General features: G+C 49.4%; 1 protein-coding gene across 2 annotated transcripts; it reads right to left on the bottom strand.

Annotated features, from left to right (window-relative positions):
- Positions 1-970: 970 nt before the first annotated feature.
- AK1 (adenylate kinase 1) lies at positions 971-14,265 on the bottom strand. Of its 2 annotated transcripts, none has more exons than XM_020793411.3 (7): positions 14,064-14,265; positions 10,213-10,255; positions 8,349-8,384; positions 7,640-7,803; positions 7,396-7,512; positions 5,927-6,118; positions 971-3,682 (listed from the first exon to the last, which is right to left on the bottom strand). In XM_020793411.3, exons 2-7 carry the CDS (start codon positions 10,220-10,222, stop codon positions 3,614-3,616), a joined length of 588 nt encoding a protein of 195 aa, XP_020649070.2. In that variant the 5' UTR covers positions 10,223-10,255; positions 14,064-14,265; the 3' UTR covers positions 971-3,613. The 2 variants fall into 2 exon arrangements, with proteins under 2 accessions (XP_020649070.2, XP_072840780.1); XM_072984679.2 differs by lacking the exon at positions 14,064-14,265 and adding an exon at positions 11,695-11,796.
- Between the last annotated feature and the right edge of the window lie 1,489 nt (positions 14,266-15,754).

Raw genomic sequence — 15,754 nt, forward strand, 5'->3', positions numbered from 1 at the left:
GCTCGGACACGTTCTCTGGCTCCGGCCTCAAAGACAGCTTTTGGCACGGATGAAATTTCCTCCCTCGGCACCCCCCCGGCGGAGTTGGGGGCTGGTGGTATGCAAACATACTCATGGGGGGGAAACGTGAAGGCTGTCATATCCTTCCCCCGACATTCCAGCCACGCGCCAGGTCCCATTGCGACGTTACACACCAGGAAAAGCTTGGGGGGGGGGAAGGAACAGGCTTAGGGGCTGTCTCTTCTCTTCACAGACACGCCGTCCGTTCCTGTTTATCGTCTGAACCTTCTGGACTTTTTGATGACTTAGATCTGAGCATGTTTTCACAGGGAGTTTCCTTCCCCTCATCGCCATCTCAGTAACTTTGGTTTCTTCCCAAAATCCACTCAGCTCCTGCTTCCCCCCCCCCCAAGAAGAGAGGATGTCTGGCTTGCTTTTTGTGGGGGTCGCGTGGAATTAAGGCACAATGAAGGCGTGTTCCCCCCCCCCATCGTTGTCTTGCTTGGACAACGACCTTTCTTTGAGCGTTCCAATACAAGCTACCCTTGATGTCCACCCCCATTTCAAAAGAAGTTGGGAACATTCCTTTTAAAAAATGAGAAATTCCCTAAATCTCAATATTTGGGATGGGAGTGCTGTGGCGCATGTAGCCAAAACGGTGCGTGCACACTCCATGCGCTACGAGGACACGCTATGAAGGATGCTCAAAAGGCAATGGTTCTCTTGGGAGGTGGCAAAACTCAACCAGCCGGCCACTGAATCACTCAATCTCCCTTCAACTTGGGGCAGCCTTCTCCCCCGAACCCCAAAACTCAGGTAGGCCTAGATCTCTCTCTAGATTCTCTCCTGCCACCCCCTTCCTCCTGCCGCCTGAAGCCCCTGCTTTCCTCTGCCTAATAACAGAGCCGGCACCCCAATACGGACAACCTTGGAACGCAGACGTCAGCCATGCGCAGAAAAACACATACAATTTCTTTTCACTCTTTAATAATGAGATGATGATCAATACATTCAGATGCTTGGCCATCACAAGGGCCTTTAAGACTCGGCGGGAAGCCGTGGATCTCCCCACTTCCACTTATAAATATTAGAAACGGGTGTACAAAAAAACAAAAACAAAAACAGAGGCAGCAAATACAGACCAACGAATCTCTTTAGAACGCAGATGGGTGCGTGCATTCGTGAAACGCTACTCTGTGAACAGATTCGGACAGAAACTAAAAGAGGCACAGTGTTTCTATGAGCAAATCGCTCCCAAACTGAGATCATCGTCACCATCCTCCTAGAACGGCAGAGCTGGAAGGGACCCTATGGATCGAGTCCAACAGGCCCATTGGGGGGATTCGAACTCCCAACCTCTAACTCCGCAGCCAGAGAGACCCAAGTCACTGAGCTATCCAGATCACAGCTTTGAAAGTGGGTCGGCTGGTAGCTCTGGTGTCTTGTGTGGGTTTTTTTTTGGGGGGGGGCTGGGAATCCACTCCGGATTTTCCTCCGAACTTGAAAGAGCCTCTCCATGGTGGAGAACCTGTTTTGGAGGGTGGCAGGGTGGGAGGTTAGGTTTCAATACCCTGGAGAGCTCCTGTAAAATTTGAGCTAAACCCTAGAACAGGTTCCGCCACCATCGGCTTCTTAAAAAGTTGAGGGATGACAACTCCCAGCAGCCCCAGCCTATGGGGATTCTGGGAGTTGTAGTCAAAAGTCATTTTAAAAAACCACATTTCCAAGGTCTGACGAAAACATAGCAGGCTGGACTTCCTTTTATGTTCCTTTCCCACAACCTTGCATCCTTCTTTCAGTAGTTCAACTTACTTTAGAGGAAGCAAGGAGGGGAAAATCTAAGGAGGTTTGCTCAGATGAACTTCGGTCCACAGATTTTGGACGTAATCAAACTAAAGAAAAGGCACGTCGAAGTTGCGGTGTGTAGTTCCTAGCTGTTAAGGACATTCAGAGAGGCCACTGGAGGTTATAAAAAAGCTGCAGGGAGTTAAAATATGTATTTATTTTTCAAAGGATCTGGTCGCCTCATCTCCAGTCCTTCCTGGGATTGAAAGTCGCATCCAGGTTGCATGTTTTTTTCATAAGAAAAAAATATAATATTTCACCCTCATTTGTTGTTGTTGTTTCCCTAAGGTGGGAAGGAGAAAATAAAACAGAGTCCCTCTTCAATTCTCTTCTGTGATTATGCTTTTAGAAGCCTCCCTGTGTTTGACTGGCATAGGGGGCTGGTCTGATAGAAAGCGCCTTCATGCTCGCAAATAGAAATCTAGCCTGTCAGGGAAAAGGCCAGAGCGGAACCTTGCCAGGCTAGCTTTCTATGTGAAATGTGGGGGATTCAGGCGGTGGATGGGGGAGCATTTCATAGTATGGGCCTTTGTTTGCAATCAGAGGTTTCCCGGTGCCTTGGACTCCAGTGGGAAATAAGGGGTGATCCTTGATTCTGTACCTCCATATAGAGGACAAGACTTTTAACTTTTTTTCCAATTGAAAAACAGCACTTTAGATTTTTTTAAAAAAATAACCAGAGAAGAATTACAGGGCGTTCTTAGGTGAGGTTTGCTTAGCAAAAGCTACATCAGGAAGAGACTGTCTGTAGACTGACAGCAGAGATCCTCCTGTTAGGTTCCTAGATGCTCCTGGACTACAAAACCCAGAAGCCCTGTGTTGACTAGGGCTCCTCATTTGGGAACTCCTCTTCGGGTTTGGCTTTCTAAAGAAAAGCATCCTTCAGCCATAAATCCCATTCTCCCCTGAAGGGCTATAAACTTATTAGGCTAGGGGTGGAGGCGGCCCTCCAGAGGTTGGACTACAACTCCCATCTGTCAAGCCCACATGGCCGGTGGAGGGTGGGAATGGTATTTTAGCCGCATCTGGAGGGTTACAGGTTGCACGCTCCATCGACTGGTGAGGGGAAAGCTCCCAAAACATCAAGATATAACCCCCCACGCCCCCAGCCACGTTAGTCAGGATTATGGGAGTCGTAGTCCAGCAGTCTCTCAAGGGCACCAGGAGCCTGGGTTAGATAATATCATCTCCCCCACCCCGCCTGCTTCACCCCCTGCCTTTTTTACATGCCTTCTCGTTAAGAGCAAACAGACGGTCTTCCTTCTGTTAGACTTGGGATAAACAAGCCATTTCCTGCCCTTAATCAACCTTTGGGATGAAGAGCATAAATGTTAGAGCTGTGGTTTTTTTGCTTTTTTTTTTCCTGTTGCAGGAGAAGCATTGGGAGCAGTGTGGGAGGGGGGGGTAAGGAGAGGAGAGGGAAAAAAATCTCAGCTCATGAAAGCGAATTTTACTTTGGACAGGAGAATGTGCGAGCCAAACGCAAGGCGCTCTAAACTTCCTCCACACGGGCCTCCGTCCACGAAAACAGGATGGAGCCCCTTCCGGTGTCACGGCTTTGGAAGATGGAATCGGAGACGAGACCAGACGGTGAGGCGGAGTGTGCGTGGGTACGTGTGGGTGGGCGTGCCAACGCTCCTGGCCGGGAGGGCGCTTCTGCCGAGATCCGTGGTGGGCCTCGGAGCAGATCAGAAGATGTCAAGGGGAGAAGAGAGACAGAGGAGCGGGTGGGGACGGAGAAACGCTGAGCGGCCTCCCTTGCATGGATTCACTTCAAGGCGTCCAGCTGAGTGCAGACTTGCTGGAAAACGGCATCCACGGAGCCTTCCGCGTTGATCTACAGGAGGAGAAGACCACAGACTATTTCCGAGCAGCCCTCACTGAGTGCTAGAAGCATGAAGTGCCAGTGGGGTGTTTAAAACCTCCCGCTACTCACCTTCTGGCTGCTCCCCCCCTGCATCTAAGTTGACAGCCCTCATCCATTCAGGGTGTGATTTCTGAAGGTGATTTCCACACACACGGTGCCCCCAGGGATGGTATTAAAGTGGGTCTCCTTTGAAGCTGGCAGATGAGCCTTTAGAGCAGGGGTCCCCAGCCTTGGGCCTCCAGATGTTCTGGGACTTCAACTCCCAGAAATCCTGGCCAGCAGAGGTGGTGGTGAAGGCTTCTGGGAGTTGCAGTCCAAGAACATCTGGAGGCCCAAAACTTGGGGACCACTGCTTTAGAGCACAGAAAAGCCCTTCCGGATGAGAGATTTGGAGAATTATAGACCAAAAATATGAAACTTTTCCAAAGTGCTAAAAACTGCCCTCCAACTTTACAATAGAGGCCATCCAGTGTCATTTACCAAGGGGGAGCACATAGAAAGCAACTTCAAATCTGGTGTCATCGAACATCAACTTGTGGGCCCAGAAGGCTGGATTAGGCCAACTTTAGCTGGTTCCAGCGCAGCTGTTGTTAAGATTCTCAGACGCCGAAATTTGTTTCCGTTGTAATGTAAAAGTGCTAATTCGCAGAGTTTGGAAACAACGCGCTAACATATCAACGGTAAAATTTGGACTCTCGTGCTCAGCGGCTGGCCAGGCCCACTGGCGCATCTGAGAACTCGCATCGTAAAAGGAGCTTTTAAAACGATCTTAAAGTCACTTTTAAAATGCTTGTTTATTAAGAGGAGATGCATTCTTCCTCAACACAAAAGACACAGAACGCATGGCCAAGGGAAAAAATGGAAGAGTGATGGAAACTTAAAGAATGATCTGGAGAATTGGTTCCATGAATTCCTGCACAGAAATCATCCTCTCTGTCTTTATGGTGCAAGCCACCACTGGTATTCCTGTTTTTTTTGTTAAGGGTGCTGAAAGAAGCACGGGGGGGGGGGCTTTCAAGGTGAGGGTCACCGAGGAGGCAAGTATGAGTGGCTTTTACGTGCAAGGGAAACTCATCAATTTCGCCCTCCAGATCACATCTATCTCAGAGTAAAAAAATCTGGCTGCCTAGCTCAGACACGAGTCCAACGCACGAGACGTTTTGGCCACCATTTCCTCCCCACCCAACGAGGCTTCCTTTCCACCATCCGCCCCACGGCTGCCCCTAAATCCTCAACCCCCATCTCCGCTCCGTCTGCCTGGCGCTGGCCTCCCCTCCTGCGGGGGCTGCCCCATTACTCATCTTCTTGCTATGCCAAATATTGCACAGCTGGAAGGATGCTTCCTCCCAGTGATAAACGGGCCCCGGGATGCATCCTCAAGACCTCCCCGCCTCCCATGGAAGCTACCCCTTGCCCTCCACCCCAGTGAGAAACCCAACCGCAAGAGATCCAGATGACTGAGCCATCTTTGTTGGTTCTGGCCTCTGCAGCTATCCAAGGTGAGAGATGGCTGGTAAGGAAGGGGCCAGCGATTGATCTGGGGGTGGGGGTGGGGGTGGGCCCAGAGTGACTTCTACAGGCCTAAGAGTATGGATGGATGTTTTTGCATTCTTTGAACTGCAACACCCAGAAGCCTCCTGGAATTAATCATAGGAACCATCTCAGAACTGCAAGGCTGGGAGGGACCCCTAAGGGTCATCCAGTCCAGCCCTGTCAAGGAGGCCCGGGGTGGGGGGAATCGAACTCCCAACCTCTGGCTCCACAGCCAGAGAGCTAAACCTATGGCCCCAGCTAGAATTCTGGGGGATTTAGCATCCCACTCAAGTCCTCTCATGTGCTTGATATAACTCACAGCATTTTAACAAAAATCCCTCCATTTCTCAATTCTAAGGTAGAGGAGCTGGCTAAGAAATAGGATCCACCGTGTAGGGAACAAACACCTGAGAGGGTGTTTTTTTGGAGGCAAAAATGCTGAAGGTAGGTTCCTCTGGAAAAGACCATCCTTTTGGGAAAAGTGGAAGGCAGCAGGAAAAGAGGAAGACCCCAATGTGAGACGGACGGGCTCCTTAAAGGAAGCCACAGGGTTTGCGTTTACAAGAGCTGAGCAGGTCCCTCGAGGACAGGAGATGTTGGAGACCCCTCATTCATGGAGTCACCAGAAGTCAGAGGTGACTTGAGGGCAGAGAACGACAAGCACCACAACAAACCACCCACCTTGCGGACGATTCCCCTTTTCTCGTAGCAGTCGATGACGGGCTCCGTGGCCTTGTAGTAGGTCTCCAGCCGCTTCTTGATGGTCTCTTCGTTGTCGTCCACCCGCCCGCTCGTTTCACCCCGCTTCAGCAGCCGCTTCACCATGGTGTCTTTCCCAGCGTCTATGTACAGGACCAATGAGGGGGGTGCGATCTGAACGGGGAGGGGGGGAGCATGACCGCAAGGAAGGGAAGGGAAGACCAAAGCAATAAATCATCACAAGAAATCTCATCCCTCTTGCCTGGGCTCCTCATGTTGCAAAGGAGCTTGTTTTTTTGTTTTGTTTTGGGAAACATGGCCTTCATTTGCAAGTCTGGTTGACAGGGCATGGAGCTTTGAAGGAATGGCGTATCTGGAGGGAAAAGGTTGCAAGAGCAGGAAATATGCCTCTTCTTTTGACACCCAGCTTTAGCTTTCAGAGGAAATTCGTGGACAGATCCAGCATTAAAAAGCAAGGCCAGGTCACACCATCAAATGGTGACCAATAAGTGTTGGAAGGGTTAAGAGAGAGAAGGCTCCTTTTACCATCGGGGTGGTGGTGGACGTAGGATGCAGCCAAAAACATCTGGAAGCAAACTCATCTAACCCTGCGGGAGATACTGAAAATCAACCTGCAACTGAACCCAGAAAAGTTTCTTTTCAGCTTAGTGGACGATCAGAATAATGTCGTCATGATCAGATCCATGATAAGAGCTGCAGCGTTTTCCAAAATAATATTATTGGGACTGAGATACAATTAACTTCGGGTTTTTTCTCGACAATGAGCTAGCCGGGAAACTAAAAGCAGGAGCCGTGCGCCATCTCGTGACGATCCAGAGTGTTACATGCAATGAATATTCAGGAGATGTGTTTCCTTTCAGTGGTGCCTCGCTAGACAGTTACCCCGCATGACCGTTTTTTCGCTAGGCATTGACTTTTTGCAATCGCTATAGCGATTCGCAAAACGGTGAATCCTATGGGGGAATTTCGCTGGACAATGTTTGGTCCCTGCTTTGCAAACCGATTCTCGTTAGACGGTGATTTGCTTTTCGCTAGACAATGATTTCGCTAGACAGTGATTTCAGTGGAACAGATTATCATCATCTAGCAAGGCACTACTGTATTGGGGGCACGTCTGGGTATAACCGTTGGGAGCTGAGACGCAGAGGCCTTAATTCAGACAGGTGGTGACCTATTGGTGTCTTCCTGTCACGTCTGACCATCATGTCTCTGAAACCTTACCTTTGTGGGTGTGTGAAAGAGCACGGGGGTAGAGATGGGGGGCCTTAAGGATCTTTTGAGGTGCAAGTTAACTTGAGAGGCAGGATGGTGTAGTGGTTAGACTGCCAGGCCAGGATTCAGGAGACCCTGGGTCTGGATCCTGCTCAGTCAAATGCCCCAACCCAAGGCCTTCCTGACTCATCCTGCCCATGCCGTCCCCTCTCTCTTACCTTCTTCTCAAACTCCTCGCCCTGCTTCACCTCCCGGGGGTAGCCGTCGATCAAGAAACCCTTGGAGGTGTCGGCCTTGGCCAGCATGGCGTCCCTCAGCATGTCGAGGACCGTTTCCTGTTGGCAGAGAGCGGAGGAAATCCAACCGGTGTCGAGAGTTGGATTTATCCCAGGGAGGGTCTCACCTGCAGGGACCTCCCAAGGTGCTCAAGAAGCAAGCCGTCTTCCTCCCAGGTAAACTCACCAATGGGACCAGCTCTCCTTTCTCCATGATGGCTGACAACTTCTTCCCCCTCTCCGAGCCTGAGCCAACCTCCGCCCTCAGCAGGTCGCCGGTGGACAGGTGCGTGTAGCCATACTTCTGGACAATCCTCTCACACTGGGTCCCCTTGCCTGAGCCAGGCCCGCCTGCCAGCGACAGAGGCCACCACATGAAAGATCTCACCCAGGAGAACTCTGTTATCTGTGATTTTTTTTAAAGCTTTGTCTTGAGTTTCCACTTTGAGTTACGACAACGTTGGGCTGGGAACCTCTTTGAGAAGCGAGTGAAAAAGCTTTGATTTGACTTTTCTTTTGGAATTAGGACAACGTTGAGTGGAAAGCCCCCTTCTCAAAGCAATTCCCCAACACAACGTTGGGTGGGCTCAAAGCTCTGAAGGCCGGATTGACCGTATCCTACTAGTTAGTAGGTTTTATTATGTATGTTATTTTATTGTGTTTTATTACTCATGTAAGCCGCCCCGAGTAGACTTTGTCTAGAGGGGCGGGGTATAAATTCAATAAAAGTAAAGTGTCTAAACAATGAGAATGAATAGATGTGAATGAGGGTAAACCATGACATGTCACATCGATAATGCAAGGAGCAAGAGACAACCAACTTTTTCCAACTCCAAAACTCTCTAGAGTGGAATGATGTACACTTTAGAAGGCTGAAAAATGAGCAGAATACTTACCGACGACGAAAATGATCTTGTGGTTTTTCAATTTTTCTGTAAGGGGAGAAGGGGGTGAAAAACCCAGACACGTATTAGGTTTTTTAAAAAATATATGAATATTTGGTTGTGGTTATTTTTCAGATGCGAGAGGACAGGAAATCATCTCTCTTGAGCTCCCTCTGATACCATCCTGTACTAAAATCTAATTTTAAGAGGATTTCAAAGAGGTACAGCCGAAGAGTGACACCAGGGCCAAAGCGAACCACCTGGGTTTACCTTTGCCACCTCTCACGCTGGCATCATCCAGACAGGAGCACCGAGGACCCATCTTTCCAGCACTTCCAGATTCTGGATTTTCACTTCCTCCTTTCCTCTTTTCCCAAAAATCTAAGACGGCATTGGGTGTGTGTGTGTCTCCCACCCCTTCGGCTTAGCACATTTTGGGGTTCGTAAGTCTCTGGCCACCCGGCCTGGTGGCTGAGGGTCCAACACAGGTTTCCATGGAAACCGTCTCCGAGGGCGAAGCAGGCCCCCAAGCCCCGCTATGGGATAGAACGTCTCAGGGGACCTAAGATTCCAACACCCATCTGCTCCCTTTGGAAACAGGATCCCTGCTGGATCACCTTCCGGAGACCAAGGGGCCTTTTTTGCCATGACGGAGGTGGGGGTGAATCTAAGGATGGAGACAAAGATTGTGGAGCTGAATTTTATAACGCCCCTCGAATTTCATAGCATAACGAGGGCAACGACGATAATAATAATGATGTACATCAAGTCAGTTCTGACTTATGGTAACCCTTTTTCAGGGATTTCCAGGGAGAGAATACTCAGAAGTGGTTTTTTCCTTCCTTTTCCCCCCCTGGAGGTAGCCCTGGGACTTTGTGCAGCTTGCCCAAGGCTACCCAGGCTGGCTCCCAAGAGGCAGAGTGGGGAATCGAACTCCCAACCTTTTGGCTTCGCAGCCAGAGACTTAAACCACTGAGCTATCCAGCCAGCCTCGGAGTGAGAATGGCGACACGTCTTGGGCAAAGCGAAGACAACGGCTCTTCTAATTCCAAGATGCGAAAACTTCGCTAAAGTGGAGCAGCTGGAAACCTAATGACAGAGAAGCCGAAGGGCTAAAAATAAAACTGTTTTGGTTTCGGAGCGGCCTGCAGGGCCGGACCGTCATCTGGGAGCAGCTCTAAGAAGTCTCCTTTGATTACAGCTTTCTAGAATTACAGGGTTGGGAAGCCGAGAAGCCGAGCAGGTTCTGGGGTTGGCGTCACTTCGGGAGACCGCTCGTACACCTGGAGGCAGCTTTGGGTATTCCTGTTCCCTTGTGATTCTGAACATTTGAATCATGCCAACAAAAAAGCACAATAATATTCTTTGAGGAAGTTTGAGAAATTTAAAGAAAAGCTCCTTCGGATATGATGTTTCCATGCCGCAGGTGTGGAAGGGTCAAGCGAGACAACATGACACCCCTTATGCAGGGAGTGCATTTAAGAAGTAGAAGCTGTCTCTTTATTGTGGCACAAACATGCCTCACTCCAGATGTTGCACATCTGCTGACTTTAGGTTGGTGATGGGTCTCTGGGAGGTAAACACAGGCTTCCTTTGCGAGCCTGGTCGCTTGGACATGGAGCTTTGGAGGCATGGCATGTCTAGAGGGAAAATGCCGTAGTTTAATGAAACACACATTTCTCTTAATGTGTGATTTGACCCTAAAACGCAGAAAACCAGCAATAAGGCCAATCTAGGCTGTGGTGGCTGCGGTTTCCGGGCACAGAAGATGGGGCTTTTGGGTAAGAATCCAGATTTGAAAATCACCTCCGGTTAAAAGGATCACGTAGCAGGTTTGTGCGAAAGACGTTTGCTCCCGTTGGGAAAAATCACTTACCGGCTGCCATCTTGAGAAGTTCAGGAGTAAGAAACGGCTCAGCCTGAAATAAGGAAGGAGACGCCTTGGTGAAGGTGGGGGATTTGAGGACAGTTACCCCAAAGAGACAGGCAGACACGTAAAAACTAATAGCTAGGCTGCAGCTTCAGAATGAACCCCATGGTCTTTCCACAAAGGAATGGAGGGGGGAAAGACATGATTCAGTGGGGAATCACTGATGCCTGGGGATGCTGTTCCCGTGGCAACCGCTTTCCCCTGCATCACTTCCTGCATCACAATCCAACCATCACCAGATTCAAAGAGGGACCGAAAACCAGCCTGAGCAGAGAGAGGGGCTTAGAAAAAGGAGGAATTGGTAAAGAAAGTAACGGATTGCAATGTAAAGAGAGAACTGGTTTCAAATCCCCGTAAAGCTGTTTCGGGAACTCTGCTGTACTTTGTCGCAGAGATAAAATGGGGAAACTGAGCCTTTTGGGGCGATACTTTGGGTTTGAAGACTCTTTGCAAAACTAACTAAACACCACTGGGCAGTTATTTATTTATTTTTCTATTCTTAATAGATTTCTTTATGGAAAAGAGGGGGAGGGGAGAACAAGACGCGTTTACAGGATAAATAAATCACAGTCTAGACACCTAGCAAAATTCCAGGGAAAAAAAAGGCCAAGGGGTTAGAAAGGTTTGTGCTCAAACATACAAATAAGGGTTTTCATAAATGTATGGCCTTAGGGGAGAGGAAGGGGAAATGCAGAACGGAGCCATTGTGGAAAGTGCTTGCTAGGGTCAAATGGATAATTTAAAGAAGTTACAGTTGCAAACAAAGCCCATTGACACAAAACAAAGCCAGTTAATATACAAACTCTGGCAGGTGTGAAAATCCCATGCTGTGTGAATGGGATGTCTTTCATCAGTTAAGGAAGCCTGTCTTCTAACAATGAGCTGTCTATAATGTGCACTTTGAAACTTGGGTGGCTTACATCTGGCCAAGTCTCACTCTGGAATACATTGAGACAAGGCTAATGCCTTTTCCAAAATATCAGCAGAGAACTTTAGCTTCACTTCACATTCCCGAAGAGGCACAACTTTAAAATAGATTGGGGGGGATGTCTACAGAGTTCACACTACACCTCGCTGGTCAGACCAGGAAAGGAAGCCATCGGGTCCAGTTACACCCCCCCGCCTCCCAGCCATACCGAATAAGGCTAGATGACCTTTGGCGTTCTAAGTATGGACCGGCCATGTGTGGGATTCGCATCCATGTTTTGGCTGCATGGAACAGATCTGAGAAAGCACAGGGGGAAGTTCTGGCCCCAGAGCTGATCAGTGATCAGTATATACTGGGGGATGGGGACCCACAATGATAATGCTACGTCAAAATTAGGAAACATTTCTTTTTTAAAAAATTACAAATCCCATCATCCCCCCACCAGCAAAAAAATATTTCCCGTTTAGACTTTTTGGGAATGAACCGCACGTGAAATATACCTTTCACACTACGAGTCCCAGGAGGCCTCCCAACAGCACAGTCAGAGTGGTCAGTGGATTATGGAAGTCGTAGTCCAAGCAGGAAATACTACTTCCCAGTCTTAGGAAACGTGGTGACGCCTCAACACAGCTTCAAAGCACAATTATCCTGAGTGCAACTAATGGCTCATATGACTAATCGCAGGGAACTAACGATGAATGAGTGCTGATTAGACACAACCTGTTCCCTTGACTGCTGATTCTTAGGCAGCCTTATTTGAAAACAAAAAATTTCTTTCCCATCCCCAAAAACTTTTGGGGGCCTGGCTTCCCACCCTCTCCCTCCCTTCCTCCCTCCCTTAAGTGGAATTTTTCACAGAGTACTATAAAAGCCAAGTAATCCCACCCTTGTTGCATCCCTAGCAGCTGGAAAGCTAGTTCCGGTTTTCCTTGACATGCTGGCTTTCTGCAAGCAGGGATTTTTTTTTTTTGCACAAGTTTTATTCCGGGTTTCAACAAGTAGGATCATTCAAGCAAGTGGCCTTCCCCATGTCACGTGAGGGAGTGTTAATTCAACCAGGAGAGCATCAAGTCCCTTTTTCTATGTGTTTTGCATAAAGAGTGCTCATGATTGCTAAGCTACTTAGAGGGTTAAGAATTGAATGGCCTGTTTCAGCGTCCATAATCCCCAGGATACAAGCATGCAGGAAGGTGTCTCCGTTTGTTTAACTGGATATTTATACCACTTTTTTGGACGAGTTCTCCAAGGCATTTAAACAAAAAACAGGCAGTTTATACCAAGAAAGCGCCCGCTCCTTATCTCAGCGCAAGAAGCGTTTCCCTTAATGGTCTGGCCCCCAGTTTTTTCTGCCCTGTCTCCGAATAATCTTTGCAAAATATGCCTGCTTTATTATTCTTTTATTGCATTGATAAATACTCGCCCCACTCCATGATATAGGAACAAGAACTCTGCACATGTTCAGAGGTGCACCCTTATTATAACGGGGCTCTAATTATAACTTTGCATGTCAAACAGATTATGGAAAAGCTACCCCCTGAAATGGACCAGAGGAAGGATAGTTTTACTGGGCAATTCACCGGACAGCGGGTGTTTTAACTTGATGTTTTAAAAATCAAAGTATTAAAAAAACTGTAGCTGGCAAGGGCCAGCTTAGAAGAGGGATTCTCCATTTCTGAAAACAGGGGGAAAACACACAGGAGCATCACCAAAAAAATGTTGTTTTTCTCCCTTTCATGTTTTTGGTTGATTGATGTGTGTTTTTCCACCCTCAGAAGCAAATGCAATTTTTGGGAAAACAGGGAGGACCCAATAAGCTCCTGGCCCATTCACCCCAGCATGGTCTACTCCAGAGTAGAGCAGGGGTGGCCCTCTCTATGCTTGCAGGGCATACCCCCCCCGTCACTGAATGCCACTTCTTCGATCCGTCTCCCAAACCTGGTGCCAGCCGACGAGCTCTGAACAACACCTCCAGGCCTCTCGCCATCAGCCCTACCAGCTAGGGGACGATGGGCACTGGAGTCCGAAATGCTGAAGGTGAGGAGAGGGTCCTGGCTTGGGGAAGCCGCTGTGTACAGCCGCAGAAACAGAGGCACCAGATGTCCTAACCACTGAGTTGGGGCAATATCTGCCTTTTCTCCCACTGAAATACCCCCCGGGGGGGGGGGGTTGATCGCCAGTGGCGACAGCTGCTGATTTCCCAGGCGAGCTGCCAAACCGCTCAAGATTCCGGCCAAACTCTGGTACCAATGGACATGGCGTTTGAAGCACGTTTCTCGCCCTTTGGACATGCAGCCAGCAAATCTACAGAATCCCCCCCTCTGTTATTTCTCCTTAACCTCCCAAATTTGGGAAGGGAGGGGAGATAGAGCCCCAAAACAAAAGAGACAGGAGGAAAAGGGGTTTCCAAGGTCACGGAAGAGTCAGGCCAGCTTCCTGGCGAGAAGGCCCCCAGAACGAAGCAAGGCACCAGATAACACAGAAAGCTGAGCCCACAAGGGAGCAACGGGTGGCATCTCTTTTTCCATCCTGGTTTGTGGGGGGAGGCGGAAAAAGACAGGCAGGCAGGAAAACCCCAACAAGCAATACTCCATCCACCCTGGCTGGTTTCCTATGGGCTTTCTCAGTGGGGAAAAAAAACAAAGCACACACCGAAAAACACAAGTCCAGCTGCACCGAAGGAAAAGCTTTGTTTGCTTGCTGGCCTGCTTTTCCTCGGGTGGCCTCGAATGAATGGGAGGAGAATCCAGCCCAGGAGAGAGAGAGGGAGACAGAAAAGCAAAGGAGGTGGGAGTCTGAGCTCCAAAGCAGAGGAGGATGATTTTTTGCAAGAGGGAGGAGCAATCCTCCAGAAATGAGACTCAACACCTACCTCTCAGGGCTCGATCGGAGGAAGGCACAAAAGGCACTCCGAAGGAATGGAATCTCTCTCTCTTTCTCTCTCTTTCTCAGTCCAGCCGGGCTTCCCTGCATGGCATCGCCCGGGCTATTTTTACCCCTCTATATACTGCTGTCAGAGGGGGACGCAGGGCATGCCGGGAGAAAAAATGGGGGGGGCGGTGGTGGCTGTGGGGATGGTTGTGGGGCTGGGAAGGACACTCCAGTCGTGCTGGGCATGGCAAAGCGAGGGCAGGATCCGAGGAAGGGAAGGAGGGAGGGAAGGAGGGAAGGAAAAGAGGGGTGGATGGCAGAGGGAAATGTGGAAGGAGGGAGGAAACCAACCTGGCAGAAAGCCCTTCCGAAAAACAGGCAGGTGTTCCCGGCTTTTTGGGTCCAGAACCCTGCCTTTTTGCCAAGGAATGGCCACCAGTTTTTTTTTTTTAAATGAAATTGCATTTTCACTTGAAGAGGGACTGCAAACGGGGGCCGGGAGAGGCAAGGCGGCCTTCTTCGGACTTGCTTTTTGACAGCGAGCAAAGTGGCTCTCTGGTGCCTTAAGAACTACAAGGCCCATCGGCCACTACCTGCGGTGGTTTTAAGGAGCATGGGAGTCGTGGCTCGGCCCACCCCTGTTTTGACAGACCCAGGTCCTCCCGGCGGCGCGAACCAGCCCGGATGGATCGCTGGCGGGTCAGGATTCTCTTGTGGGGGTTTTTAAGAGGTAGGTCTGCTCCTGAGTAAACCTGCCAGCCTGGGCGTTAAAGGAGCCGGCCTGGGGTGCTCCTGACACATGTGGAAGCATCTGCCCAATGGATGTGCTGCTTTGTTGTTGTTGTTTTTTTTACATGGGTACGATCAGTCCACAGATCATGGTGGAACCAAGGAACCCTTGATCCCTGGTTTCTGGCAATGACTATGGAGACCTGAGATTTTTCACCCCTGAGATTTTTCACCCCTGTTTTTGGCCCAGAAGAGAGGAAATGGGGCCGTGTCCAAGCAATGCTCTGGGGAAATATAATATCTATCAGGAGTGCTTGGCCATGATCTGTGTCACTGCGGCCTCCTCGCCTGACCCGGCTTCTGTTCTTCCATCGGGGATTCTTGGCTTGGACTGAAAAGATTGTCTCAAGGGGAAGGCAGTGGAGGCTCCGAAGGAGAAAAGGAGAAATCAAGGACACATCAGATGCCCAGCCAAGGAAGGGGACATGGCACCAAAATCGCCAACTTCCCCCCCCCTTGTTTTTAATCCAAATGTGGTTGCTATTAGGTGCTGTCCTTACGGCGAACGGATGAATTTCATGATTTTCAGAAGATCCGGTCGTTAGCAACCCTGCTGAGGTCTTGCAGACGTAAACCTGTGTTTTCCTTTATTGAATCAATCCATCTCACGTCACAACCTTCCTCTTTTCCTACTGGCTCTTTTCCCAACTTATTTTCTTTCCCAACAAGTCTTACCTGCTGATGACACATCCAAACCTTAGCAGGCTCGTTTTTTTTTCCATTTTCATTCCTCCTGGGAGTGAATGAGTGTACTCAAATTCATCTGCAGCTGTGCTGGTATGGGAATTGCCATGTTACCCAGTGCTTCTGCTTCAAGTCAACACAGGAGCTGTGTGGTTTGTCTAAACAGACGCAAACCACTCTGGGTTAGCCGGCGACGGGGCTCAGCAATCGAACTGCGCA

Source organism: Pogona vitticeps, chromosome ZW-PAR, assembly GCF_051106095.1.
Source record: "Pogona vitticeps strain Pit_001003342236 chromosome ZW-PAR, PviZW2.1, whole genome shotgun sequence".
Classification (NCBI taxonomy): Eukaryota; Metazoa; Chordata; class Lepidosauria; order Squamata; family Agamidae; genus Pogona; species Pogona vitticeps.

Excerpts from the sequence above, each read along its gene's own strand:
- AK1 (XM_020793411.3), bottom strand. Across the intron at positions 7,804-8,348 it reads CAAGATCATTTTCGTCGTCG|GCGGGCCTGGCTCAGGCAAG; the intron begins GTAAGTATTCTG and ends TGTCGCTGGCAG. Across the intron at positions 6,119-7,395 it reads GCGAGGAGTTTGAGAAGAAG|ATCGCACCCCCCTCATTGGT; the intron begins GTAAGAGAGAGG and ends CTCCCCGTTCAG.